This window comes from Cordyceps javanica, chromosome 7, assembly GCF_051103115.1.
Source record: "Cordyceps javanica chromosome 7, complete sequence".
Classification (NCBI taxonomy): Eukaryota; Fungi; Ascomycota; class Sordariomycetes; order Hypocreales; family Cordycipitaceae; genus Cordyceps; species Cordyceps javanica.
Window position 1 is genome coordinate 622,603 of NC_139301.1, and position 27,324 is coordinate 649,926.

The window sequence follows — 27,324 nt, forward strand, 5'->3', positions numbered from 1 at the left end:
ACTTGGCAGCGCTTGTTGTACGCTCGTTCGGCTCCAGTTTGTACAGCACATGCATGCAGCCGTGCCGAAAGGGCAACCCCACGTCTCTGCTGCACCAAATCGATATCCCTCAAGAGACTCTTCCCTGGCCGATAAAATTAAGCATCTCAACACTGGTGCTCTTCTGTCTTGATGACATTGTCATGATTGCCAGTGATGCCATCTTCGCCAACCACATGCCTCTGCACCAACAAGGTTTCATCGGCGTCGCGTCTGGCGCAGAACCGCAACGGCCTTGTCCCGAAGCATCAAGGTAGGGGCAACTCGTGTGTGCTTCGCTAAAACAGCCAAGCAGCAAACATGTTTTACTCGGTACAGATTACGTACCGAGGATCCCGTCACGGGGCTTGGCGAACCATGTCGCTCACACAACACCCATTCTCAAGCACAACGTATTTTTTTTCCATTTATTTGGCTCCAAGTCATCAAGCTCATGGTTCAAGTCATTTTTTTATATTGATATTTGCCGCCCATAGCTGCTCTTTTTGTTTTCCTTCTTCTAAACTATGCCAAACTAATAGTCGTCGCCGCGGCTAATGACCTCCTTGACCGTCGGTCTAATAAGGATAGTCTACAGCACCGTTAGCAAAGCCGCAAGCCAAAATGGGATGATTGTAAATTCCCAAGCGCAGTAGTCTACTCACATGCTCAAACTGGGCCGTATACGAGCCCTTCTTATCCACCAGCGGCGGGTACGCCTCGACAACACCGGCTCCAACAAGGTGGTTCAACTATTTTGTTTGTCAGCTTTTCTATCAGGCGCCTTGCTGGTCTATCCCTTGGCTTCGCCACTGCTCCAGAAGAAAGAAAGGAAAGAAGCAAGAAAAAAGACTAAACCAAGAAAACGTACCCCCAAAAGATACTTGTCGTGACCCATGCGGTCCAGGTAGCGTCTGCAAAAAGGCAGGGTGCCGAAGCTCTTGTTAATCGCGTTCAGCAGCGTCTTGGCCGAGCTCAGGCGCAGGTCCACGTGGCCGACGTCGGCGTTTTTGGCATAGTGCGACACCTCGCCGTCGTCGCGGACGTAGCCGTTGCCGGTGCTGCCAAAGGTCTCGATGGCGAAGACGTCGCCCTCCTCCATCTTGGTCTGGTCGTTGCTCTTGACAATGGGCACCGACTTGGTGCCGTGGATGCTGTACGGCAGGATGTTGTGGCCCGTCAGGTTGCGGATGCTCTTGACCGGGTACGTCGCGCCGCCAATCTCCACCTCGTAGCTCTCCATCGTCTCCTGGATCACGGCGCCAATCTCGCCCACGCGCGCGTCGATGCCCGCCTCCCGGATGCCCGCGTTGGTCGCCGCCTTGACCGCCGCCAGCAGGTTGTCGTACTGCGGCTCAAACGACATGGTGAACGCCGAGTCGACGATGCGGCCGTTGACGTGCACGCCAAAGTCCACCTTCATCACGTCCGCCTGCTGCAGCACCATCTTGTTGCCCGCGTTGGGCGTGTAGTGCGCCGCGCAGTGGTTCAGGCTCAGCCCGCACGGGAACCCCATGCCCGCCACCATCGGGTCGCCCTCGGCGAGCCCGTCGTGGCCCGTGAGCGCGCGCACGCTGTTCTCGATGCCCTCGGCAATCTCCGTCAGCGTCTGGCCCGGCTTGATCGACTTTTGCGCGTACTGGCGCACCTGTCGGTGAATCTCAGCCGCCTCGCGGTAGTCGGTGATGAAGTCGCTGTTGATGTTGTCGAGATGGCGCTTCTCTTCGTCTGTCGTCCGGTAGCGGTTGTCGTCCTTGTATTCCACCTCCTCGCCTTTGGGGTAGGTTCCGTTGGGGAACAGCTGGCTCAACTTGACCGTCGGCGGCTCCGTCTGGCTTGTAGGGTTCTTCTTCTTCTTTCTCGGCTTTCTCTTCTTCTTCTTTTTCGCGGCGCCAGTGCCTGCATCGCCACCGTTGGCAGGCTCGTCTTCCGAGTCGTCGCCATCCTCCTCTTCGTGGGCCGCGGGCTTGCCATCTGTCTTGTCATCCGCCACTGTCCAGATCCCGGGTTAGCCTGCGTGCTCTGCCGAGCATATGAGTTGATAGAATACCAACTGTACCTTTGAGCTCCTTGAGAGCCGCCTCTGCTTGCGCGGCCATCTTTACTTGGTCGTGTGATGTCGTGTCTGGCGGCGTGAAGAAGAAAAAAATTGGTTCCCGTATCGAACCACTGCCAAAAATTTACCCCGCCTGGCGCCGATGCTACCGATATGGCTTGTGGGGTGTGCACCGCTGTAGATTAGAAAAGTAACGAAATAAATTGTGCAATCCAATTCATAGTAATATCCAATACAAGCATACTCTATTCCAATTGCCTGTTTGCTGGGCCTTCCTGTGGCTACCTATTATCAGTGCAGCTCAGTGCGTGGGGCTTGAGCCCGCGGGGCAGCTGGCTTGGCCTGTCCGTCTTTAATTCCAGCAACGGCTTGCTAATCTTTCCTTATTCAAGATGGAAGAACAAGTACAAAGGCTCGTTGACAAGATATGGCAAAAATACCAAGCAATTCCTGCGGACAGGCGCCTTTGTACGTAGAGATCCCCAGGTGATTCAGTCGCTCTAACCTTCGATCCAGTAATCGGTGTCGCGGGCATTCCCGGCTCAGGTATGTGACGCATCGTCGCTCATGGCTGCCCGGCTCACAGGATATAGGGAAAACGACGCTTTCAAAAGTAATCACTTCCCGTCTCAATGAAAAAGCAATAAGCCATGCACCGAATTCCCCTGCGCCTGCTGCTTTCCTTCCGATGGACGGCTTCCACTACCCACGGAGCTACCTCTCGGCGCAGGCAGACGCTGCTTTTTATCATGCGCGCCGCGGAGCATCCTTTACCTTTGACGCCTCCAAGTTTCTGGACCTGATGACGAAGCTGCGCAACGCTCCACTGGACAAGGAAATCAAAGTGCCATCCTTTGACCACGCCGTCAAGGACCCCAAGGAGGACGACATTACCATTGCGCCTACGCAGCGCATTGTTGTCGTGGAGGGCAACTATGTGGCCCTCGATGCCGACGTGTGGCGCGACGCCGCAGCACTCTTTGACGAGCTTTGGTTCATCGAGGTTGATTTCAACCAGGCAAGAGAGAGACTAGCACCTCGACACGTCAAAGCAGGAATCGTGACGAGCCTTGAGGATGGATACAAGCGGGCAGACGAGAACGACCTTGTCAATGGCAAGGAAATTATCGATCACAAACTGCCAATTCAGGAAATCATTCAGAGTACTGATGAGGAAAGTTGGGGCCCAACAATTTAAGTTGCGCTTGTACACGGTGGCGATGTATAGAAACGGAATCAGGGGTTATTAATATTATAAAACCAGCTAAAAGCAAAAGATCGTAATGATTGCGCTACGCTATTTTTCAACAATGTTCGGTTATGCTACACCAAGCTATGCAGTGTCTGCCTCTGCCTTTTGCGCGGCTGCCAATTCGTTCATCTTGCCTGCCAAAGACAGCCCCGTACCCTTTCGGGTCCGGATCGTCTTCTCCCACAGAGCGCTGTCTTTGATGGGCTGGCCGTGGCCGTCAAGGCCGAGAAGTTCCATGATTTCGGGAATCTCGGCGTGGTCGCGGGTGCTGCGCATACGGTGACACCAGGTTATCTTCTTGACCTCGAGCTGGCTCTTGCTGTCGCCGTGTCCGGAGTGCTGGTCAAAAGCCTCCATAATGGCAGGGCCGCCGTGGCCGTCCGACGGTGTCGCCATCGGCGTGACCAGATCGAGAGGCTCAAAGAGAAACTCGCCGCCGACCTGGCGTTGGTCACCCGACTTGAGCGTGAGGCCGCGGGGCAACTGCCTCAGGGCTTGACTCATGCCAGTAAAGACACCTTTGAGAAAGCCCATCTTCATATACGCAGGTTTCTCACCGAGCGCGAGGGTCTTGACCATACCAAGGGCATCGAAGAGGACGCTCTTTGGGTCGGTATACAGAGGGAACGGGCACCTGGTCGCTTCGACATACATTTCGATGAGCTGCGGGTCGCCGCATCCGATGATGACGATGGAAGTGCTGACAGGGAGTCCGAGCAGGGCTTCGCTGGAGATGGACTCGGCGAGGGCGCGAATGTATTCTTGGCAGTTCTGAACAAGTTAGGTTGTCGTTTCTGGAGTATATACGAAGGAACTTGAAGGGGGAGGCTTACACCGCAGAAAAAGTGTCGGACAAAAACTACCAACACTCGTCGGGCACCATTGGGGCTGTTGTACAGGCTCTGGAAGGTATGTGACTTGCCGTGCTTGTCAAGCAGCGCATAGTTGGCAACTTTGGCGAGTGTGGCATCTGAAGGTATATCATCGTTTGTCGCAATGTTTCCGTCAAAGTCGCTAGGCTTGTTGTCGATGTCGATGCTGGTCGGGGGAGTCGCCTTTGGAGGGGTCTCAGTCTGTGGTGGCGGGGCCGCAGCGGTAGCGGCAGCGGGAGGCACAGTGGCCGAGTCCGTCTTGGCATCGGCCATATCGTGCGAGTTGTTGAGAGACCAAACTGCTCAGTATCGCGGGAATGAAATAAGGGGGAGCGAAGATGCGGCCAGAGTGCAGCAAGCTGCGAGAAGTGCATCCATCGAGAGAGGACGGCAACTGAAGCTGCCGGCACGCCAAGGCCAAAGAGGTCAAGTGCGGGTGCGCTAGCTGTCGAGCCGCAGGCTGTTGACCTCAGGGTGAGTGTGACACAGCTGCAGCGGGAATGGGTGGCTGCGGCGGACTTTCGAACCCTGTGAGCTTTGCCTGCTGTTTCATCATAGCCTCAACAGGGGAGAGGGGGGGGGTTGTAATGGATACTTCAATGCACATGGCTTCAAAGATGTCACCAGTGCCATGCCATATGCACAGCCACAAGCGACAAGCGACAAGCGTTTTAAGGCTGAGAATGTGGCTTGCCTCGCCAATCTTTTGGGCTGATGTTAGTAACTGCAAGTGCCGCAGATAGCCGGACGGTTATGCTGAGGCAAGTAGAAGGCTTGCCGTCTCATGAAACTACGAAAATAGTGTCTGAACAGTAGATGTAATACTGTGAGAAACACAGATGAACAAATGTGCAATGATATAAGACGATGGAAGAATTAGAAATAATACAAGAGAATGGAAAACCAGCGTAAACTTGGTGGTTCCTTGCCATGGGTCGGCTTTTCTGTCCACCCGATCGCCGAGTATCATGACGATAGTTCTGACTCGTAAGAATCGAACCCTTGATTGCCAACAGAAGTAGACATCGATAGCAAACAGGGGCTATGGATGGTGGATTGCCCATCGAGAATGAGGCTTCCGCCAGCAGACTATCTAGTCATACATCGAACGATTGCTTCAATATGGATAGGTCAATGCAGTATCTGTGCCATATCCTGGTATCAAACGCCGATTATATACTCCGCCATGGCATCAAGGCGTCACATAATAGATATCCAGCATTTTATCATTGTTGATTCCATTCACATGTGACAGCTCAACGGATCCTAGTCGACCAACGAGATCCTCTCTGCCACGCAACCGAAACTCTAAAATGAGCAAAGTCCGCAGGGCGATCCTCCCAACGCCCGTCGGCTGTGCATCCCGCCGTCCCAGGCAGCCAAGACCCCGCGCGGCGATCCCCAGCATCCGTCTCCAACGCCCGTCTCCAACGTCCGTCTCCGTGGACCGAGGCTGGTCCGCCTCACCGATCGAGCGCTAAAATAAAACGGTAAGCCCGGTAGCACTCCCACATGCAAGCCTGATGCGTCCTCAACAAAAAAAATTAAACCATAATAGCATACTTTTTAATCCTGATCCAGATCTCGCCAAGAGAAAGAAAAAAAATCCCCGACGCTGTTGCATGCAGCACGCATACGCCACACGATACATACTCACAATAGACATGGCCGGTTCCTCGCGCAACAACAATTTGCCCTCTCGACAGCGCCAGCAACAGCCGCTGGAACTACACGTGCGCCGCGACTCGCGACCCAGCGAGTCCGTCGACATTGAGCGCCTGCTCTCGTCGACGTTCTATCCCGGCGCAAATTCCAACTATCATCACAATGACCCGGTACATGCAAACGGCCTGTCCTTGAAACTTGCCTTCGCAGCTAACAAAGGCGGCACCAGTCAACCTTCAATAGCGCAGACACAATCATAATCGAGGAGGACGACTCCGACTCCCCCGGACAACCCGAAGCTGATACAGAGTCCCCCGATAACAACAAGGGCGCAAAGAATAAGAAGAAGGCGCCCGCGCAAGGTAGAGCGGCGGGCTCGAAACGAAAACCAGATGATGGCGATAATGAGGGGCCCGGCGAGGTAAGAGAACCCCTCCTCCGTGCACGACGCTTCGCGCGAAGATGGGAACCTGACCAATCTTTCCTTCTCCAGCGACGCCGAAAGCAGATTCGAGAAGCGCAGCGCGCATACCGACAGCGAAAGATATCACAGACCGCATACCTCGAGGAGCGGGTGAAGCAACTGGAGAGCGCCATCGAGAACATGAGCACCGTGGTGCTCTCCTTCAGCGAGGAGCTCATAGGCTCCAACATTCTATCATGCCAGAGCGAGCTGACAAGCCGTCTCCGCGATGCCCTGGCCACGTGCCTTACGCTGGTCCGCGAGACCGGCAGCGGGTCGTCGTTGGAGCCGGAGCCGCCCGGCGGCGCCGGACCGGGCCCGGCGTCGTCGTCCACCACGGCCCTCGTCGTGCCGTCCATGTCGATCCCGCCCGCCGTCCCCAACAAGCCCACGAGCATCAAGAACATCTTTGGCAACAAGCCCTACCCCAACATGAACACGAGCATGACCGTCGCGTCCTTCATGGACATGCTCGCCACCTCGGTCGTCTACTACGGCTACCTCGCCCTCGCCGACCCCACGCTCTCGGCCACGCGGCTGCACCGCCACTTTGGCCTGCCGCTGCAGCTCATGACGCGCGACAAGCTGCTGTCGTACTTTTCCGCCCTCTTCCAGGCCCGCCTCTGCCGCGCGCGCGGCGCCGAGCGGCCCGCCAAGCCCGGCATGCCCTTCTTCAGCATCGGCGGCGCCGGCACCCACTACTCGCCCGCCCTCGCCTCGACGCCCTCGGCCGACGCGCCCCTCTCCCTGCCCTGGGCCAACGCGGCCGGCCAGGCCGAGACGTGGTCGCAGCGCAACAACGCCTGGACCGTCCCCATGGACCCCTCCAACGTGCCGGCCAACATCCAGGACCGCTTCGAGGGCGACTGGTTCGACATGCAGGACCTGGAGCTCTTCCTGCTGGAAAAGGGCGTCAGCCTGCGGATGAAGCCCGACAAGGAGTCGCACGGCGACATCAACGTTCCGTTATTTCTGCGAGGTGAGTCCATTCCACGGCACGGTACGTTGAGATGCGTCCTCGATCACTAACACTTCCTACCAGGCTTGATGTTAAATACCACTTGTCTGGGCCAGTGCCCGGGGTTTCGGCGTAGAGACGTCGAGCTGGCGCTCACCGCCGCCCAGTGCGGGCCGCAGGCATAACCCCGGCATAGCTCCTCCAGAACGCCTGTACAGTTAGTTGTCATGACAAATGCATGGTTACACGAATTTAATTTATATCTTTTTCGTGGTGTTTTGTCACTGATGCCCGACATGGCGCTGTCGGTCTGTGAAACTGATTCATCTACATGCTGTCAGTGTCCACCGGGTCATAGCTTGTGTCGTAGTGGCTGGTGTCCTTAACCCCAACCTACGATTTTAAAACTTGCTACCTTTGTGATCTCGGTGCGCGGTTTCCAAGACTAGAACATAAAGGTGTATACAAGGGCGGAGTTCAGACCAAACAAGGGCGTCCAGCCTTTTCTTGGCTATATCATCCCATCTGCCTCTCAATTCTTCCTCAACGAGGACCATCATCCTTTGCCAGCTATCAGTGATTCATCCCCAGCACGATGCAGAAGATTTGCCGGATCCGCACTTGATCAGACAGATCAAAGCTGCTCATGCCTGCCCTTCAGAGCCAACGCAGGACTAATCTCGTCGAGCTATTTCTCGACCAGGAGACATACAACCGGAAGAATGGATACACAAAGCCAAATAGGTCAGTGATGGATTACGCGCTCGCCAGAAACTCAACAAGGGTGATCCATGCTCCTTTAGCCCAGGGTGCTTGGTGATTTCGCTTGGCTTCGGAAGCTAGAGCAATTGTCATAAGACTTTGAGCGTCTAATCAAATAACAAGGACGAAAGATGGGGCAATCATTTTCTATCGCTGCTCCTACATTCTCTTTTTCGGACTCTTCCCTCTTTCTTGATATTGCTGTTTTTTCTAATGTTGCTAATTTATCTCTACGTGACGAGGAGTCCGGCTTGAAGTTGTCCTTTGTTAACCCTTCAGCCATGAAAAACGTTTATGCCGTAGAATAGATCATATAGATCTGATAACTGTCTCAGGAAAAATAGAAAAGAAACAGAAAGGAAGACAAGGGGAAAGAAAAAACGAAGAATGCAAGATAGGCTGCATGCCGGATTCAGACGGTGCCGCACCGGGGGCGCCGAGTAATAGCTTTTGCAACCCAAAGCAGGGCTTCTTTTTTCTCGTCAATAGATCTGATTTGCGCAGATCAATAGGGGAATAAGAAGTACATGGTCAGAAACACCGAGTTGGGAAAGGAACAGACCTAAACCTCTAATAAGGACAGTTGTGGCTCTGACAACAGAACAACGCTCCAAGCGACAGACTATAATTATACTAGGATCAGAGACTACATTAGCATAACTACTCTTTCGGATTCCCATAGATCAAGGACACGTGAATGATCAAATGACGTTCCTTGCCCGTCTTGAAGACACGTATTACGGCATTCAAACTGAGAAAGCGACGCACCTCATGAACAAGCCCCTACCTCTTACCCTAGAGAACTGGTAAAGCTGTTGTCACCATCATCCACCCAAAACCTCTACAAAGATCGAGCCCGGTGTAACGAGTTCTATTTTTTCGGCCCCGTGATCAAATTGTTGGGATTTGTTGGAATCAAATGCTGGTGCCTGGCTCGTCCAGTCTCGAACCATCTGCCATCTGTCCCGTGGAGGTGGCACTGCCTGTGCAGTGGGGCCAAGTCGCCGCCCCGCGACCAGGACAAGCTCCGACAGATCTCCAACAACGCAGGCTGTTTCAAACCCAGCCTGCTCTTTCTGTCATTTACATCTTCCTCTTCTGTCCATCATAATTTAATTTCTCCCACTCCAATACAAGACAACCAATTGTCAAATCAAGAACAAAGCCACCTATATTGTCGGTCTCAGCACAAGGGGCAAGCTACCTACGTCACCATGTCTCGACTTCCACCTCCTGGAGGTCCCGGCCGGGGCCCCTTTGGCGGCAGCAGCCTGCCTGGCGGCAACCCTCGACCGCCGCCTCCCGGTCAAGGGTACGGAGGCGGCCCTGGGTATGGCGCACCTCAGGGCCAGGGATATGGCGACCCCCGCGCTGGCCAAAGACCACCGCCCTCCCCGCGGGGTTACGGCGAGAAGCCAACGGCTGGACCTACTGGAGGCGGGCGACGGGTGCCGCTCCAGGTCGAAAAGGTTGCGGACAAGACCCTACAAGTGCGACTCATCTACAGCAACGTGTAAGTACCTGCACATGGTCTGTCTGTGGTGCGACTGGAAGCTGACCGCTTGACAGATGCGCCGTTTCGCCCGACGACTTCCCCTCCGGCCGCGACGGATCCGATCTTTACCTTCTCATCCGCGGCGGTGACCCGACAGGCGAATATGTCGTTACCGCCAAGCCCGTCCCCGGCTTCCCCTCTGGCTGCATCAGCTTGTCGGACCCGCAGCGCAGCTGGTCAGGCATCACGATGCGCGACCAGTTCACCGGCGAGATTTTCGACCCTTTCCAGTCTAGTAGCAAGGCGTACCTGGGATCTCTGGACCTCGAGATCGGTTTCGCATCGCCCAGCAAGAAGACCGACGTACCATACGACGAGGACGAGCTCGCCAAACTGTTCCTAGACACATACGCAAACCAGGTGCTGGCGCCTGGCCAGCCCTTGATCATGGATGTTCGCAACATTCCGCTGCGCATCGTTGTCAAGACCGTCGGCTTGGTAGATCTTGCCATGGGCGGCGGGGAGGGCTCTCAGAAGCGCCGAGAGGCTCATGCCCGTGGTATCTTGACGAACCAAACTCGAGTCCTCTTCCACCGGGACGGCAAAGGTGATTTCAACCTCAAGCCGTCCATGAACAAGCCCAACTCCAATGCTATTCTGGCTCCCGACTTCAAGTTTGAGGACATGGGCATTGGTGGTCTCGGTGACGAGTTCTCCACCATCTTCCGTCGTGCGTTTGCGTCTCGTGTGTTCCCCCCTGGCCTGGTTGCCAAGATGGGCATCCCCCACGTCAAGGGTATGCTTCTGTACGGACCTCCGGGTACCGGCAAGACTCTCATCGCTCGACAGATTGGTAAGATGTTGAACGCCAGACCTCCCAAGGTCATCAATGGTCCCGAGGTGCTCAACAAGTATGTTGGTCAGTCGGAGGAGAACATTCGAAAGCTGTTTGCCGACGCGGAGAAGGAGTACAAGGAAAAGGGCGACGAGTCCAGCCTGCACATTATCATTTTTGACGAACTGGATGCTGTGTGCAAGCAGCGTGGCTCAGGAGCTGGCGGCGGCACTGGCGTGGGAGACAGTGTTGTCAACCAGCTGCTGTCGAAGCTTGACGGTGTTGACCAGCTGAACAACATTCTGTTGATCGGAATGACCAATCGCAAGGACATGATTGATGACGCGCTGCTCCGTCCTGGCCGTTTGGAGGTGCACCTCGAGATTTCTCTGCCTGACGAGGAGGGCCGTCTGGAGATTCTGAAGATCCACACTTCCAAGATGAAGACGAACGGGCTCCTGGATCCGGACGTGAACCTAGAGGAGCTTGCTAGCTTGACAAAGAACTACTCGGGAGCCGAGTTGAACGGCCTTGTCAAGGCGTCGGCCTCGTTTGCGTTTTCCCGCCACACCGAGGTTGGCCAGATGGCGGCTGTGAAGCAGGATGTTGCCAACATGAAGGTCAACCGTGCCGACTTCATGAACGCCCTCACCGAAGTGCGGCCTGCTTACGGTGTTTCGGAGGCTGAGCTGGAGGATGCCGTCCGTCTGGGCATCCTGCCGTACGGCGGACACATCAACGCGACCATTCAAGAGATGATGCGCGTGGTGGGCATGATCAAGCAAGACCCGAACAAGTTCAACTCGTCGGTGCTGTTCCACGGCCCGCGCGGGTCCGGCAAGACGGCGCTGGCGGCACACATTGCGACGCAGTCGGACTTTCCCTTCGTCAAGATGGTCACGCCGGCGGACCTGGTGGGATACCGGGACGACTTTGCCAAGAAGGACTACGTGCACAAGGCATTTGCGGATGCGTACAAGTCGCCTGCTAGTATTCTAATTTTGGACGACTTTGAGCGTTTGATTGGTTGGAACCCGATCGGATCGCGGTTCTCGAACGTGATGCTCGAGGCTCTGACGACGCTCATTGTGTCGAAGCCACCCAGGGTACGTGTTAGGTGTTTACGAGAAAAAAATGTACGAGGAAGAAGAATGAAGCTAATTTTGTTTATCTGCGCAGGGCCACCGTTTGTTGGTATTCGTGACGACGTCCAAGGCGTCGGTGCTGAAGATGCTGGAGGTGGACCAGGACTTTGCAAAGAAGGTGGCGGTGCCGGCGGTGTCGAACCTGCGGGAGCTGGGCAACGTGCTGCACGAGTCCAAATCGTTTAGCAGCGGAGACATTGGCCAGGTGATTGGGATGGTGCAGGAGCGGACGGGAGGGGAGAATGTGGGCGTAGGGATCAAGACGATTCTGGACTGCATCTTTGAGGCCAAGGCAGGAGGGCCGGAGAGCAACGTGCTGGAGACGTTTGTGGACCTATTGGTTGAGAATATGAATGATTTGAGGGGATAGAAGCTAGAGTAGGGGTTTTATATAAAGGGAAATTCATAGACGCGTGCTGGAAATGGCAAGACTAGGCGCGAACATGACATGCAAAAAGAATGACGATGAAGAAGAAAAAGTTTCACGGTGGTATTGGAGGTGAATGGTGTGAAAGAGACTAGGTCAGCTGTGCAGGGATCAGGTTGGCTGTCAACCTGTCACTCAGTCAGCCTGTCAGTGGGTGGAAGGGCTAATAAAGTGAATGTGTTGAAGAGAGCAGGCGTTTGATATTTATTTTTCTTGGTGATCTGTACAAATTACTGTTGTAGACGACGTCGGCGGCGGCGGCGGCAGTGGTAGTGGTGGTGGTGGTGGTTGGGCCAAGTCAAGGATGGAAAATAAGGGACATGAAATGCAAGACACACCCAGGGACGGCTATGCGAGAAGATGGAGTAGGTTCCTCTGTACCAAGAGACGAAGAAAAAAAGGGGGTTGAAGAGGCTGAGAGGTTAGTGCGGCCTTGCCCGGATATCACAGTATTGTCTCCATGTTGGGTTGTCTGCTGGCGACTCGCGAGCAGATGCATCACTTTTTCTTTTTCTTTTTCTGGATTCTACCAGAGTGTCAGGTTCACCCGGGATTCAGGAATCGAAAAAAAAAAAAAAAGAAAAAAAAAGAAAAGGCTTTACAGGAGGAAAGGAAGGGGGGTAGAGGCCGGATAGGAGGGGCTGGGGTTACTGGGGAATTGAAAGATGAGTGCAGATTGGGATGTAGGGCGGCGGGGGGCTGACAGCAAATACAAATACGAGGGGCCCAAAATCTGGTCCCACGCAATGAAGGAGAAGGAGGAGGAGGAGGAGGAGGAGAAGGGGTTGGTTATTCGTGATGGCATGATTGATAGATGCAGGTACAAGGTACAGATGGCGTGAGGGAGGATGGGACTGGGGGAGGATTGGGTGGATGTACGGAGGTATATGCCCAACTTTTTTTAAAACGAAAAAAAAAAAAAAGAGAAAAAAGGTGGTGGTGATGTGGGAGTCGGCGAGTCATGTGCGAGGGAGAGGCCAAGAAAAAAAAACAAGAGGAGGAAGACAAACAATTCAAAGAAGGAAAAAGGAAAAAAAAAAGGAGAAGAAGGAGAAGAAGGAAAGAAAATAGTCGGCAGGCGGAAAAGAAGCGAGCGGGAAACCAGGGAGGCGGCGGCGGCGGCGACGACGGGTGAATCGGAAGCTGGGGCCGTTTGCAAGTTGATGCATGCTGCCGGCAACCGGAAAAGCGATGCAGGAGGATCGATGATTGTCGTTGTGGTCCATTCTGAGATGGGGGGGGGGAAGGGGAGAATGATGCTTACTGAGAAAGGGAACCGAGGTTTGAAAGAAGAATTTATATATGAATATACATAAAACATGACATGACGTGAAAAGACCGGACATGAAAAGTAACATGGAAAATTAGACTATTAGACTACAGATTAGGCCAGGACCCTTTTCTTCATCTCGGAGGCTTGTGTTTTTGCTTTTAGTCTCAATTCGATCCGCAATCGTCAAGGTGTGATTGATGAATTTCCGTCATCTTCAATAGTCTGTATTTTTTCTTTGCCGTGGTCAAGACTACTAACGATACCCAGTAAGCGGACAGGGGGGTGCCGCCTCCCCGAGGAACGGATGACTATTGGAGGAGGAGGAGGATGCTGGCAAAGTTTAATGACAATATTTGGGCTTTTCTTTTCTCTCTCTCGCTCTCTCGCTCTCTCTTCTCCGAGGTTGCATTCTTGGCTCAATTCTATCCCTCATGGCAAGCAAGCCATCTGGCATTGTTTTCCGAGCTTGATCATGTCAAAGGCGGGCCCTCCCCTGGGGGTCTGCTTTGTGACGACCGGGACGAGCGCCGCCGACGCCCTCTTTTGCAGCTTTTGCGGTGTGGCTGGACGATTTATAAAAAAAAAAAAGTCGGCGGGTAGGTACTCCATATACGGGATACCGGGAAGAGATCACTTTTACGGGGTACTGATACTGGCTTCGCACCAGTTGAGATGGGTATTGAGTAGATGGATACAATGGGCAACAAGGGAGGGGGTTGGTTGGCAATTGGCTGATTTGGTTTGGAAATCTGGACGCGGTATCCCGATGTATGGGCCCCCGGTCCCGACCCTACCAGTACCGAGCACGAAATCCATGGACCAAGAGCCAAGAGAGAAACGCAATGACGGGACGGCCCCCCTGCAACAACCTCGGCCGGGATCCCGGCTCGCAGGTGGGACGCGGACCGGCTGGCTGGCAGGCTGGCTGGCTGGCAGGCTGGCATGCTGGATGGCTGGATGGCTGGATAAGGTTGGGCCTTGCTGGACGAGGCAGCAGCGAGGGAAACAACAGAGCGCGCCGCCCCCTCTCTCTTTTCCAAGCGGCCCCACCATCCGCCCGGACTAAAAAAGTGTTAGGGAGCGACCGAGGTGCGGTTTCGTGAATCTAGTCCTTTTTTTTCGGTTACATTCAGTGATGGTCGTGGTGGCAAGTACTGAGTTTATCATGGTGGTGCGAAGTGGTGTTGGTAGTGGAGGGGTGTGTTGGTGGCTAAGTAGGATGCAAGGGAGACAGAGGTTAAAAAAAGAACAAAGGATGCAAGGGAGAGGAAGAATCCATCATCAGGCACACCATTGCCATGTACCGACGACAATTCTGTTTTGCAGTTGTACGGTTGGCATTTGTTTTTGTTTCTGTTCTTGTTTCTTTCTTATTAAGGGCCCTGAATAATGATGACGAGTAATTGTTTCGTTTCGTTTACATATAGCCACACAGCCTCCCTCGTATTAGTATTCTGGCGTTGCCTGATTTTATTACTATTTTATTTTTCTATTATTATTATTTTGCTGCTGCTGCTTTTGACATGCTGACAAAAAGAAGAACGATTTTTCTCATTTGATTCATCAAATAACCAAAAAAAAATATAAAATAAAATAAAAAAGAAGAAGAAGAAGACTAGTCATGAACCGGGGAGCGAGTAAGATGGCACCCGATTCGGCTCGAGCCAAAGCTTGGCAGCCAAACTTGCTTGCCTGCCTGCTTGCTTGCTCGCTTGCCGACTTTTGCCCACCTTTTTCACTGACACATACCGCTAACTTTGTAGCCTTGCCTTGCCTTGCCTTGCCTTGCCTTGCCTTGCCTTGCCTTGCCTCCTGCCACGGCCACGGGACCTGAGCGTCACAGCCACAGCCATACCTACAGCCACACGGACGGGGCCACTGATGGATGTTTCTCTCGCCGCCGTTGCTACTTACCAGGGGGGCAGTTTTTTTTCCCCGCGAGTTGTAAATACAGGGTGTTTTCTTCTTCTTCTTCTTCTTTCTTTCTTCTCTTTCTTCTTTTTTCCCCTGATTCATGTTTGCCGTTGCGAGTCGATGGGATACGAATAGACGGACGGACGGGCTGGCTGGCTTGGCAGGGGAACAAAGTTGCTCTGAAGATTACCAGTAGACCTGATTCCTCTTTTTTGGTCATGATGCTTGTTCAAATCGCTTGTCATGCGTGCTTACATGTTCTCCCGGGCCCTACACCCTGCTACCAAAAGGCAGATTGTCATGGGGCAGTGTGCTTATTTAGCCGTGCCTACCTTGCCTATTATAGGCTATACTTGAGTAGCCAAAGGTAAGTCATTGCCAGTATGATCTGGGATTGGCGGCACTTATGCGAGCAGATGCAGGAAATTGGTATGGGGAGAAGGGCGGAGGCAAGAAGCGTACCTATTATTCGGACGCATAATACCATAATCCGCATAATGCGCTCATGCGTCCATGCGGCTCGTACTTGACAAGTCGGGCTCGATAGATTGTCCAACAGTTAGTATTCAGTAGGAATCAGCAGCAAGTAGCATACAGTACGGAGTACGGAGTAAGTACATACATTGGCTGATCCGGAATGGCACACATAATCCTTGTTAGCGCATAAGAGAACCCCCATGCTCTCATGTTCGACCTGCTCGAGTCCAACCAACACCAGCAACAAGACTGCGCTAACAGGGGGGGGGGGGGGGGCTCATTGAAGAAAAATAATCCTGGTTGTCTAGATGATAAGTAATGATGCTACTGGTATAAAAACAAAAAAAGGGCTATTCATCCATGCTCCCGGTAGGCGTCATGCCCGCCCGCCCGCCCATGCACTCTCCTCTGTTCCTCCTCCCTTTGTCCCCAGCCAGCTTCTGCCAGCCACAATTGCCAGCCAGCCTGCTGGTCAGTGGTAACCACTAACCATCGCCACCACCACCACCACCACCACTCAATCCTTCACCCTAGGCTGCATAATAAGCCATCAAGTCTAAATGTAACCTCCATCAGTACTCAGTAGCTGTTAGTTGGCCCGTCATCGCCGCCGCCGCCGCCGCCCGCCTCTTTTCGTCACCGCGGGCCCCCTTCAGTTTTCCCTTTTATTATTATTTTTTCTTTTTATTGTTCCCATCCGCCTTTTCTCGGCTCTACACACCTCTCGACTGAACGAAAAAAAAAGTTGCCTCTCTTTTCTTTTCTTTGCTTTTTTTCCTGGCCAATTCTTTTTTTTTTCCTTTTTCCTCTTTGCCGCCACCTTGTCTTCCTCCTACTCCTCAGCCCACAAACCGTTTACATCACCTACTTACTATGTAAGTAGGTACCTTCATGCATACAGCTGCTCTCCCCACCTGAGCTGCTCTTGTCAACCTCCCCCCCCCCCTCCCGCGCGTCGCGCCGCAGCGACCTGCCTCCTCCCCCCCGGCCAAGACGAGAAAACGGGAAGAGAGAAAAAAAAGAAGAAGAAGCCCCCAACGACACGGCTTGTAACCAAATTTCACCTCTGCTTCCTCGCTTCCTCTTCCCCCAGGTACTCTCCTCTACTTACCTTGACCGTCTTGTACGTTGGAACCTCATCTGCCTTGTTGGAGAGGCGCCCGCCCAAAAACCCTCTCGTTAGCCCCCCCCCCCCCCCCCCCGAAAAAAAGAAACGCCATAACAAAAAGTCGACCGACTCCATCCCCAAGCTTCTGCTATTCCCAAATCATATTTCCCCCTCCCACCCCAACGACGACACACCGCACAACGCCCTCCCGCCAACCAATCGGCCAACTAACCCAGCCCGATCAAACCGCCGCCCCGGAGCTCGCCTCAAACTAATGCGCGCATTCCTCGATAGCTTCCACATCGAACCGACTTGACGCCTCTTCCCGCATACGCACGCCAACACTTCCAAACGCTCGCCCATTCACCCCGTCTGCTCCGCTTGCGACAACCTCTCTAACCTCGACACACGGTCTACCGTCGAGACTCTGCGCTCGGCGGAGCCGCTGTCCCTCGCCTTCTACCCTCTCGATATCTCCCGCGGGCTCGACTCGTCGTCGTCGTCGCCGTCGCGCGCGCTCCCGGGCCGCCGCAAACGTTCCCCGGCCATGACTACCTCCGCCGTCCCCAAGTCCTCCAAGAGGTCATCGCCCCGAGCCGTCGCGCCTCTTCGCCCCGCAACCACATCCTCGTCTGCTGCTGCCGCCGCCGCTACTTCCACCTCCGCCTCTACCTCCGCGACGAAGTCTCACGCCCATAGGCCCCTTCGGAAACCCTCAGTCGGCAAGCAGCCTCTCGTTCCCCCAACTGAGGCCCGTCACTACCTTCACAGCCGATCTGCCTCTCGCGCCGGCCAGAGTGAGGCCGACTCTGAAAAGTGGAATTCCGCCTGGGATCACTCTGCCTCCGCCCGCGACGGCCGCCAGTTCGCCGTTGCCAATGTGGGGAACAATGGTCGCATCTATCTGAGGTATGTGCAGCCTTGTCTTTCCTGCCTAGCCTTGCAAACCTATTTCTTCTTCTGCAAAGCGGGTCACTCCTTTTGCCTGTTCAAGAAGTCCACTGGAATGCCCGTCTCACACCTTGCGTCTCCCGCAAGGACCTCGCTCCCCAACTTGATCCTCAAACGGCTAATACGGTGCTTCTTGCGCCGACTTGCAGACCCTCGGTCCGTCGCAACCATTCCATATCGCGCACCCAACAGCCCTACAACCTGCCTGCTACCCCTCCACAGTCTTTTGAGTCTCCGCCAGTGTCGTTGAATCAGAGTCGCATTCCCATCAGGCCCCCCGATCCGCCCTGGGTCGACGTACCCCAAGACTCCCCCGTCACCGGTAGCATGGCTAGCGTCCCCGCCTCACGCGCCGCCAGCCGACGTAGCCGTCACCGCCGCGCGCTCTCCGACAGCACAATCCACGAGCTGGCCGCTCCCAAGACGTCCGATCCGGCTGCTGCCTTGGCCGCTTCGGCCACATCCATTGACGATGCTCGCCCGCGCACAATGGACGATCTCTCTGCCGCTACGCCGCTTCTCGACATCAACATTCCCAACTGGCGCCTCGGCACCCCTCGATTTACTGTCCGCGGTACCGCCCTGATTCGCGGCTCGTCGTACGCTCCAACCGAGGATTTGCGCTCGAGTTCTGCCTCCAGGCTCAACTCGCTGCCCCGTAGCCACCCGCCCGTCGCAGACTTTACATGGAATCAATCAGCCGGAGTCTTTCTGCCGCCCGGCCATGTCGCGGCACAGGCGGCCCCGAAGAGCCCCAGCCGACTACCTTCGTCACTGAGGCTGCGTGCCATGCGATCTGCCCATCTTTCTACACATCTCGTCATTGAACCCGACATGTTCAATAGTCTCACATTCCGCCCTGCCTGCGACGATCGTCGACTCGTTCGCTATGCTCCCACCACGGGCGCTGTCGCTGCTGCTACGCCCCCGCGGCTCGTTGCCGAAATCACTTCGCCAAGCTTTCTCGACTACGAATTGATCTCAGACTTCTTCCTCACCTATCGATCTTTTCTCTCCTCACTCGACCTCTTGCACATGCTCTTTGCAAGGATGCGCTGGGCATTGGCACGCCAAGACGAAGTGGGCATGATCGTTCGCGTCCGCACCTTTGTCGCCACCCGACATTGGATTCTCAATTATTTTACAGACGATTTTCTCCTCGACTATGACCTACGAAAAGACTTTTGCGACTCTCTCAACGGTGTGGTCGATGACCTCTCCGACGATGTGCAGACTAGGACAGTACAGCTCAGAGTCATTGCCGAACTGAAAAAGTGCTGGCGCAGGGTCTGCGCGCACTACTGGGACGGCCCCGACTTTGACGACGCTCTCGGTGTCGAGGCCACTGTCGTGCCCGGCGGCATTGCCGGCCACAGAGATCCGACACTGACCCCGTCATACTGGCAAACCGTCGGCGGTCAGCCGCCGCTCTCACCATCCCTGCTAAGGCACCAGGGTCCCGACGTGGGCTTCTCCACCGACCCCAACAAGACCCCCAAGATTAGCGACTTTGTCGTCTTTGGCGATCGGCCTCTGACCCCAGAAAACGTCGCCATGGATCTGGCGCGAGCGCAGCAGGGTTCACCCCGTAGTCTAGATAGCATGGATGTGGTCTCTTGCCCCTTCCCCGGAAAGGTGCCGAAAGGCATGCCCTCCTACACCAGCCAGCCGTGGGCCGCCCATCCTCATCCGGTGCCAGCGGTGGCCCAAACACAACAGTTTGGCGTTGCCTCTGTTCCTCCACGAGCATTAGCTGGTAAGAAAGTCCGTCACGGGCATTCGCACAAGCGCAGCAATAGTGTCAACGACTCTCTCCGCGAGCATCTTTCTGAGAGGGCATCCAATGACGTCGACTTTCCCACCCTCCTGCCTCCAGCCGGCAGCCTCGTCCGCGGCAACATTCTCCCTCCGGGCCAACCCTTTGTGGACACTTCTGCCCAGGACTGCGGAGGCATGGCCCATCGCCAGACAACTGTCTTCACACCCCCGTCTCGCCGCATGTTCAAGGAGAAGCCATTCCACGGAGCCATGTCCGCTACCGGGATGAAGAAGCTCCTCGCCAGCGTGAGACGCGCACTCAGCGCTCGCGGACAGGTCACTGCCCCCACGCAGGCCAACTTGACACGCATCTCGCCAGTCGGGCCGCGTCATGTAGCCTCCAGCCGATTACCAGGCACCGCTGTCGTTCCCCAGCAAGAAGCGCAGCACCACGGTGGTCGGCCCGCAGTCCGCATCGATCTTCTAGGTGCCGAGGTCGCCGAGGACTTCAAAAAGGCGGTGCGCGAGGAGCAGGCAGAGATGCGTCCCATACCGCCTGGGCCGCTGTCCGCTCCTCTACCGGGCCATTCGAGTGTTCGTTTCCGGTTCGGTGGTCCGCCACACGTTGAGCACCAGCGGCCGACCAGCGACATGGGCATCACCACGGGCAGCAAGTCTATCGTCATTGTTGATGATACCATTCCGTTTGAGCTGCACTGTAACATGATGCCCCCGCGCCCCGAGGGACAGTCGGTCGAGACTTTGACTGACTCATTTCTACCCGCCACTACAGGCCCAACGCCGCCAAATACTCCACCAAACGTCGACCGTGGCACGCCTCGTCGCTCCTCTTATCTCATTCACCCTCACTCGGTTCAAACTTCCGACGTGTTACCTCCCTTCATTCCGGATCTTGCCACTCTTGAGCAAGATGACGCTTCTCAAGTATCGGAAGCAATCGGTAGACCCTCTTTTTCCTCAACCCGTCACAATCGACGCTACCCGCCTCTCAGCGGCTCCACGTTTCGCATGCACAGACGCACTCGCTCATCCAAGACGCATCTTCCTCGCCAGTCGATACCGCTTCGCCGACATAGCTCCGTTGGTAGCGGTGTGATGCCTCCGTCTAGTATTCGGAGCTTGGATGCCGGCACCCTCTCTGATGTGTCCATGAGTGGTTCGCAAGTTTCGGTCCCTGAACCTCTTCATGTACTTCGCCGTCGTCCCGGTGGGGATTTGCGTGCCGCCACCAGGGTGGGCGAACTCGATAACAAGGTTCTCAGAAGGTCGCAATCTGTCGGGTCCCTCGTAACCTACGCCGAGTCTGCCCGTAGCATCAGCTTCTTTGGAGGAGTCCCCGATTCCAACTTGGATGCTGAATCTGACTACGGCGACTACCATGTGGACCGCCACGATGTCTTTTCTGTTGGTCAACTGACAAAACATCACCCCCCAAAAGCTGCGAAGCTCTCGCTGTTCAGCACACATTCCTCATCCAAGCCGCCAGGGCGACCCTCATTTGAAGCTGAGGCCCAGCGACTGGCCCAGATCCCGGATGACGAGGACGACGGTGGCATCGAATCGGCACTACTCAAACTGGAAGGCAAATACAACCGCGGCTCCAAGGGCAGCGCAGCAAAGGCGGAGGAAGAAGAGATTGATATTGAGAAGCTTGGTCGTGCTTTGCAGTTTCTCGGTGGTGGCCCTGCCGATAGTACCATCAGCAGACGCCATCGAGTATCCGGTGGATCGGATCCTTCGAGCACCGGCCCCGGCACAACTGAAGATCTGTCTGTGCCGCGGAGCGAAATCACGGGGCTGTGCTCGTTTCTCTCCGAGGCGTCGGTGGACTCTTACAACTTGATTCCGCTCTTGGACAGAGGGCTGACTGAGGATGGTAGCAGTGGAAGAACCAGCAGGGGGTGGGTGGAAAAGTCTATTCTCCGTGATTCGGAAGACCTCGCCACGATTGCCGGCAATGAACTGTTGGAGACTTCGGTGTTGTACGATGCTGAGTCTGTCGATGAGCTGGCCACAGGCTCCGGGGACCAAGACTATGATGTGGTGGAAAAGACGGAAAGCCTGGAGAGAATCATGCCTGGGGACACGCAACCCGTTTCTCCTCATCAGGAGTCCTTCCTTGAAGATGAGAGCTACGCCAATTCCGACATCTCTTCCGAGATGTCCACACCGGAGCCAACGCCAACACAGACCAACGATAATCTGCTCCGTCCCAGACGCAAGCTTCCACCCCATCCCCTGGGCGAGGCCATTACAGACTCCATGCTGCAGCCAGTCTCGCCTCCCCTTTCCACACCTCGACAACAGGCGTCGCCCATGTTCAACTCCACCGAAGCCATGTACGCTTCCCGGCCCCTTCCCCCCACGCCTGATGCGACGCCGACTGCGCCGTTTACGCAAACGCTCCCTGGTTCTCAGCCCTCTCCCGCGGCGCTCGGCGTGTCTTGCAGCGGCCGCCCAGCCGAGGCCGGCGCCAATAAGTTTTCCGTGCACCTGCCCTTTATCCTCGCCTTTGACTCGGACATTCTCGCGCAGCAGTTTACGCTCATTGAAAAGGACGCGCTCAACGAGATTGACTGGAAGGAGTTGATTGAGATGAACTGGAAGAATGCTACTAGCAGCGGCTCCCGTTCGTGGGTGGACTTTTTGCGCAACAGCGACGCCCACGGCGTCGAGGTGGTCATTGCGCGATTCAACATTATGGTTAAATGGGCCATTTCGGAGATTGTGTTGACGCAGCACGTCGAGGAGCGCGCGCGCTGCCTCATCAAGATGATCCACGTGGCGGCGCACTGCCGCCGCTACCGCAACTTTGCGACGCTCGCGCAGCTCACCATTGCGCTGTCGAGCAACGAGGTGACGCGCCTCGCGCGCACCTGGGCCATGGTGCCCGCGCACGACCTACGCACCCTGGCCGAGCTGGAGACGCTGGTGACGCCGACGCGCAATTTCTTGCACCTGCGCGCCGAGATGGAGGTTGGCACCGACACCGGCTGCATCCCGTTTGTGGGCATCTATACCCACGACCTGCTGTACAACGCCCAGCGGCCTTCCGAGGTTGCCGCCGCGCCGGAAAGCTCGTCATCGCCGCCGCCGCCGCCGTCGCCCCTCGTCAACTTTGAGCGCTGCCGCGTCGCCGCCGCCGTTGTCAAGGTGCTACTGCGACTGCTCGAGTCGAGCACGCGCTACGTATTCCAGCCCATTGAGGGCATCACGGAGCGCTGCCTCTGGGTGGGCGCCCTGAGCGACGAGGAGATTCGCAACCATTCGGAGGCACTCGAGCCTTGATAAGCCCCTCGACAGCTTTACTGTCGTCTGCATATGACTTTTTTTATATACCCCTTTGTCGTTTTTTTTTTGTTTTGTATGCCCTTGCAAGGCTTGAAAATTTTGACACATAATGGAAAGCGAAAACACTACACAACATTCGAGACTACACACAGCAAAAGCACACATACCCATACCATACCCCCCCTTTTTTTTGCTCGTCTTTTCTTTGATTGAAAATCAATATTCTCTTTGTCTTCTTTCATAGTAAAGCGAAGCATATATGCACTCGTTTTTTTTTTCTTTTTTTTTTCTGTCTCTGGCATTCTGATTTTGGGAATGGAACTTTTGGGAGTCTAACATTACCACGCACACACACACACACACACGCACGCACAGTACAGCGTCGAGCTTTTCTAATTACTGGTTAATACGGCACCTCGTTTACAACATGGACTTTTTTTTATCTTGACAAATTGTAGATGAAACTGGAGAGAGAGAAAGTATACATCATTGGACATTCGTTGGGACATTGGAAACTAAAACATTTTTTGTGGTACTCGAATGATTTTATAGTAGAGGGTTTCTTTTTCCTTTTTTGGAAGGAATACGTCCTTTAAGGAGAGAGAGCAAAGGCAAACAAGACTTGCTCTGCGGAGAGCGAGTGGGTTTTCTTTTTTTTTTTCTTCTGCAAGGGAGAGGATGCTTTGGCTTGGCTATGATTTCATATACCCTGGGAGTCTTTTGTCGTTTTGCGGACAGAGGCTCAAACGTTTTCTCTTTTTCTTCTTCACTTTTTTTCTCTGTCTGTTTTATTTATTCGCACAATTGAATACAGATATGCTTCAAGCATGTGCAACTCCTCTCCCTTCTCTACTTGATTGAAAAATGTGACTGCGCGCAAATTGGGGGCGGCGACGACCGAGAAAGGCTCGTCCGCGATGTTTGCAATCCTACGTTGCCCGATGCAGGATACGACAAAAGACGTCGCCTGTTTTTTTGTTTTTTCCCCTTGGCTGGATCCAAGGTCGCAACGAAATGATTCACAGTTTCGCTGCCAAAAATCCGAGGCGGGATGCGCTTCGAAGGAATCGCTCTACTCTAGGACGACAAACGCTTGACGTGTGCCAGATTGGGGCTGGCTAACATGTACGTGAAAGCATCACCACTTGTTTGGGGGGAGATTTTGAAGACAGAGAACAGACTAGTTTTTTTTTCTTTGCGACTAGGTAAAGAGAAGAATAAAAAAAAGAATACAAGCAGTCCAGGCGGGACGACGGTCAAGTCCATCCCCTTTGGCGCGCCGGGCAGTACAGGGCTTTCCCTCTCCCCCTCCAAACAAAAAATAAACTCGACCTGTTGATAAAGAACATGTGAAAAACGCAACAGGTTTCGACGTCAAAGACCGTCGGAATGGGGCGAGTATCTTTCCCTCATTAGTACCAGCACAGCGTGTAAACCACAAAACTGCTTGCTTTGCTTTTCCCATCCTCTCAGAACCCGTCACCGGCCAAAAATGACCAGAGACACTCACAAAAAGAAAAAAAGTCATTCGTAGCTCTCTGATTTTCAAAACTGTTTTTGTTGTTTTTTGCTCTTCTCCGGTAGGCTTCTTGATTTTTTTTTGGTCTTCTTCGTTGTTCAGAATATCTAAGGCTTTGTTGTTGCCAGCTCTTTTCCCCAAATTTGTTGTGTTTTTTTTGTCCGTCATCTTATTATTTTGGGTATCACAACTTCCTCCGTCTGTGTGAACTACCATTCTTGCCCCTCCCGACTGCTTTTTCTCAGTGAAAAGCCGGAAAAGAGCCAAAGTGGAGTCTACCAAACATCGGCGTCGGCGGCAGGAACGGTGGCAGCAGCCGCCTGGACATCCTGAGCTTCCTACCACTGGGAGTCCTTGCCGGCATCGGCAGCCCACTCGGTCGAGGCGCCGGGAGCACCCCACTCCTCGCCGGGGGCGCCAGCACCGTCCCAGCCGGCGGCGCCGGTGGCACCGGCAGCGCCAGGAGCGCCAGAGAAGCCAGCGGCGCCGGATTCCCAGTCACCGGGGGCGGCCTGGAAGCCAGACTCGATGGCGGCAGGGCCCTCCTCCTCGGCAGCCTTCTCCTCCTCGGCCTTGTCCTCAGCCTCGGCTTCAGGGTCACGGTCTGTAGAGTACGTTAGCTCGTCTTCTTTTACATGGTCCACCGCAATTGGTTTTTCCCCTTCAACTATCGTGCGAGGACGACTTCAAAGAGGGGTTGTTTCCTCGTAGTGCAGAACATACAGAAGTAAAGATCGGGCATGACGTCCCAGGGGGTCTCGCGGGAGTAGATGGTGCCGCGGAGGCGGAGAACCTCGCGGGCAAGCAGCCACCAGACGGTACCGATGGCGTGGCGACCCTTGTTGTTGGTGGGGATGGCAACGTCGACGTACTCGGTGGGGGAGTCGGTGTCGCACAGGGCAATGACGGGGATGTTGACGTACGAGGCCTCCTTGATGGCCTGGGCGTCGGTGCGGGGGTCCGTCACGATGATGAGGCGCGGCTCCTTGAACGAGCGGGTGATGTAGTTGGTGAAGCTACCGGGGGTGAAGCGACCGGCGATGGGGGTCGCGCCAGTGTGCGCAGCGAACTTGAGGACAGCGCGCTGGCCGTAGGGACGGGCGGAGACGACGCAGATGTCGGCCGGGTTGTCAATGCCGACGATGATGCGGGCGGCGAGGACAATCTTCTCCCTGTGTTTGCGCTCTTCGTTAGTCTGGGCCAGTTGTTTCCCTCCGCGCTGGCGCTAGAGGCCCGTCGCTCCCTTGAGCTGCTGCTGCTGCTGCTTCCTCTTCCGTAAAACATACCAGGTCTTGCCGACGTTGAGAACGTTGACACCGTCGACACGGGTCTTCCACAGGTACGGCTCCATGTGCACCTGCAAGTTCTTGCTACCCAGGTGAGACTGGGCAGCCAGGAGCATCTCAATGTCCTGGCTGGTGGCGTTGAAAACGGACGGCAGGTTGTTGGGGGCCATCTTGACTGAGTTTCCTTGGTTCTCGGATGGAGGGGTTGGAAGGAAGAAGCTGGGAGGTGAGGGTCGTGGGAGGAAAAGTTCGCGATGCAAAGCACACCTCAAGCCCACATCCCACCAAAAATCAATTTTACCCAAAAATGTGTGCGAGAGCCCTCATCCCACTAACCTGTTTACGGACTAGCGTCTTCCGCAAAAGCGAGAATGTCTCAAAGTGGATGTGAGTGCACGTGATATTGCAGCTAGTCCTGTTTAGTCGATATGGGGCCAAACCTCCTGGCTAGCAGTGTGAGCAACGCCAGTACTGGGAAATTTTGGAAGCCAAGTTCGTGGAGAGAGCTTCAAAGACACATATCAGCACATTCCAGCACAATGCCGCCCAGATTAGAGGCGCTACAGCGCCTAGGCACGATGAACCGTAAGTCATCATCAGAATTGGTGTTTTTTTTTTTCGTCTGTAAAGGATAATGGCACCGATCACGGCCAATATCTGATCACGAGCTGACGCTGATTCTTCCCCAAAGTCTGCCTACGACCAGCCACGACAACCGCCCCCAAGATGCCGCTCATGCCGCTCATTCAAACAGCCAACCTTTCGCAGCGCGAGCGCAAGCGCAAGGCCAAGCAAGACCCTTACCGGTGGGCTCAGGCGCAGCAGCGCAAGAACGCCAACCTGAAGCGCCGGGGCGAGCTGCAGGCCGAGCGTGACGCCCTCCTCGGCGATCCCATCTGGGGCCGCAAGACGCCGTTCCTCGAGTCCCTCGAGACGGCTGCCCGTCCAAAGGCCGTCGAAGCCGCGGATGGCACAAGCACCACCGTGACGCCACGCAGCCATTACCTGAGCGACGCCGAGATCGACGAGGTGGCGGAGCACGCGCGCGCCCTGACCAAGCCAGTTGTCGGGGCCGTCAGCTCGCAGCTCGAGGACGTGCCCGGCGAGGCCGAGTCGCAGACGCAGCACGACCGGCGGCACGCGCGCGCCGTCGAGGCGCTGCACCGCATCACGGCCCTCGAGAACGGCAGCGGCCGCGACCGCCACCACTTCAACGTGCAGCGCATCGTCAACGAGTTTGGCCGCCACCGCACCGACGGCGCTGTCGCCCCCAAGCCCGCGGCCCTAAATGCGAGCACCGTCGAGATGCCGCCGCGGGCCGGCGCCGACACGGGCTCGTCCGAGGTGCAGATCGCCATCCTGACGGCCAAGATCCGCAACCTCGCCGACGCGCTGTCGGCGAACCGCGGATACAAGGACATCCACAACAAGCGCAACCTCCGCCTGATGCTGCACAAGCGCCAGAAGCTTCTGCGCTACATGGAAAGGAAGGAAAGGGGCAGCGGCCGCTGGACCAATATGATTGAGAAGTTGGGTCTCACGCCGGCCATGTGGAGGGGGCAGATTGAGCTGAGGTGATTGTGACGATATGAATAATACAAGGAGAAGGAACGGAAGCATCTGTAGCATTAAACTTTACTTCCTACATGTACAATATGAAGCCATCAAGAGCGCCACTGTAAAGCCACTGTTTAACACAAAAAAAAACCACTACAAAGCCCTCCTGTCTCTCTGCTTCTCTTTCAAAGGTTCTTGGTCAACACTGAATCCCGTCAACA

General features: G+C 55.1%; 8 protein-coding genes across 8 annotated transcripts; 5 read left to right on the plus strand and 3 right to left on the minus strand.

The window, feature by feature from the left end:
• Positions 1-553: 553 nt before the first annotated feature.
• Positions 554-2,117, minus strand: V2A60_009712 (methionine aminopeptidase; the record flags this gene model as incomplete). The annotated part of the gene is made up of 4 exons (XM_083260976.1): positions 554-610; positions 684-770; positions 890-2,010; positions 2,078-2,117. 4 exons carry the CDS (start codon positions 2,115-2,117, stop codon positions 554-556), a joined length of 1,305 nt encoding a protein of 434 aa, XP_083117102.1.
• A 349-nt stretch (positions 2,118-2,466) lies between these two features.
• On the plus strand, positions 2,467-3,272 carry V2A60_009713 (P-loop containing nucleoside triphosphate hydrolase protein; the record flags this gene model as incomplete). Its single annotated transcript, XM_083260977.1, has 3 exons — positions 2,467-2,542; positions 2,591-2,620; positions 2,668-3,272. 3 exons carry the CDS (start codon positions 2,467-2,469, stop codon positions 3,270-3,272), a joined length of 711 nt encoding a protein of 236 aa, XP_083117103.1.
• Positions 3,273-3,407: 135 nt separating this feature from the next.
• V2A60_009714 (AhpC/TSA antioxidant enzyme-domain-containing protein) lies at positions 3,408-4,471 on the minus strand (the record flags this gene model as incomplete). Its single annotated transcript, XM_083260978.1, has 2 exons — positions 3,408-4,097; positions 4,160-4,471. The coding sequence occupies 2 exons, from the start codon at positions 4,469-4,471 to the stop codon at positions 3,408-3,410; spliced, it is 1,002 nt and encodes a 333-aa protein (XP_083117104.1).
• A 1,391-nt stretch (positions 4,472-5,862) lies between these two features.
• On the plus strand, positions 5,863-7,469 carry V2A60_009715 (bZIP transcription factor; the record flags this gene model as incomplete). The annotated part of the gene is made up of 4 exons (XM_083260979.1): positions 5,863-6,033; positions 6,093-6,284; positions 6,357-7,305; positions 7,369-7,469. 4 exons carry the CDS (start codon positions 5,863-5,865, stop codon positions 7,467-7,469), a joined length of 1,413 nt encoding a protein of 470 aa, XP_083117105.1.
• Positions 7,470-9,260: 1,791 nt separating this feature from the next.
• On the plus strand, positions 9,261-11,891 carry V2A60_009716 (AAA family ATPase SEC18; the record flags this gene model as incomplete). Its single annotated transcript, XM_083260980.1, has 3 exons — positions 9,261-9,559; positions 9,616-11,482; positions 11,556-11,891. The coding sequence occupies 3 exons, from the start codon at positions 9,261-9,263 to the stop codon at positions 11,889-11,891; spliced, it is 2,502 nt and encodes an 833-aa protein (XP_083117106.1).
• Positions 11,892-17,267: 5,376 nt separating this feature from the next.
• V2A60_009717 (mitotic regulator LTE1) lies at positions 17,268-22,738 on the plus strand (the record flags this gene model as incomplete). Its single annotated transcript, XM_083260981.1, has 2 exons — positions 17,268-17,629; positions 17,689-22,738. 2 exons carry the CDS (start codon positions 17,268-17,270, stop codon positions 22,736-22,738), a joined length of 5,412 nt encoding a protein of 1,803 aa, XP_083117107.1.
• A 1,860-nt stretch (positions 22,739-24,598) lies between these two features.
• V2A60_009718 (40S ribosomal protein uS2) lies at positions 24,599-25,716 on the minus strand (the record flags this gene model as incomplete). The annotated part of the gene is made up of 3 exons (XM_083260982.1): positions 24,599-24,864; positions 24,984-25,432; positions 25,547-25,716. The coding sequence occupies 3 exons, from the start codon at positions 25,714-25,716 to the stop codon at positions 24,599-24,601; spliced, it is 885 nt and encodes a 294-aa protein (XP_083117108.1).
• Positions 25,717-26,085: 369 nt separating this feature from the next.
• V2A60_009719 (mitochondrial 37S ribosomal protein uS15m) lies at positions 26,086-27,124 on the plus strand (the record flags this gene model as incomplete). The annotated part of the gene is made up of 2 exons (XM_083260983.1): positions 26,086-26,131; positions 26,238-27,124. 2 exons carry the CDS (start codon positions 26,086-26,088, stop codon positions 27,122-27,124), a joined length of 933 nt encoding a protein of 310 aa, XP_083117109.1.
• Between the last annotated feature and the right edge of the window lie 200 nt (positions 27,125-27,324).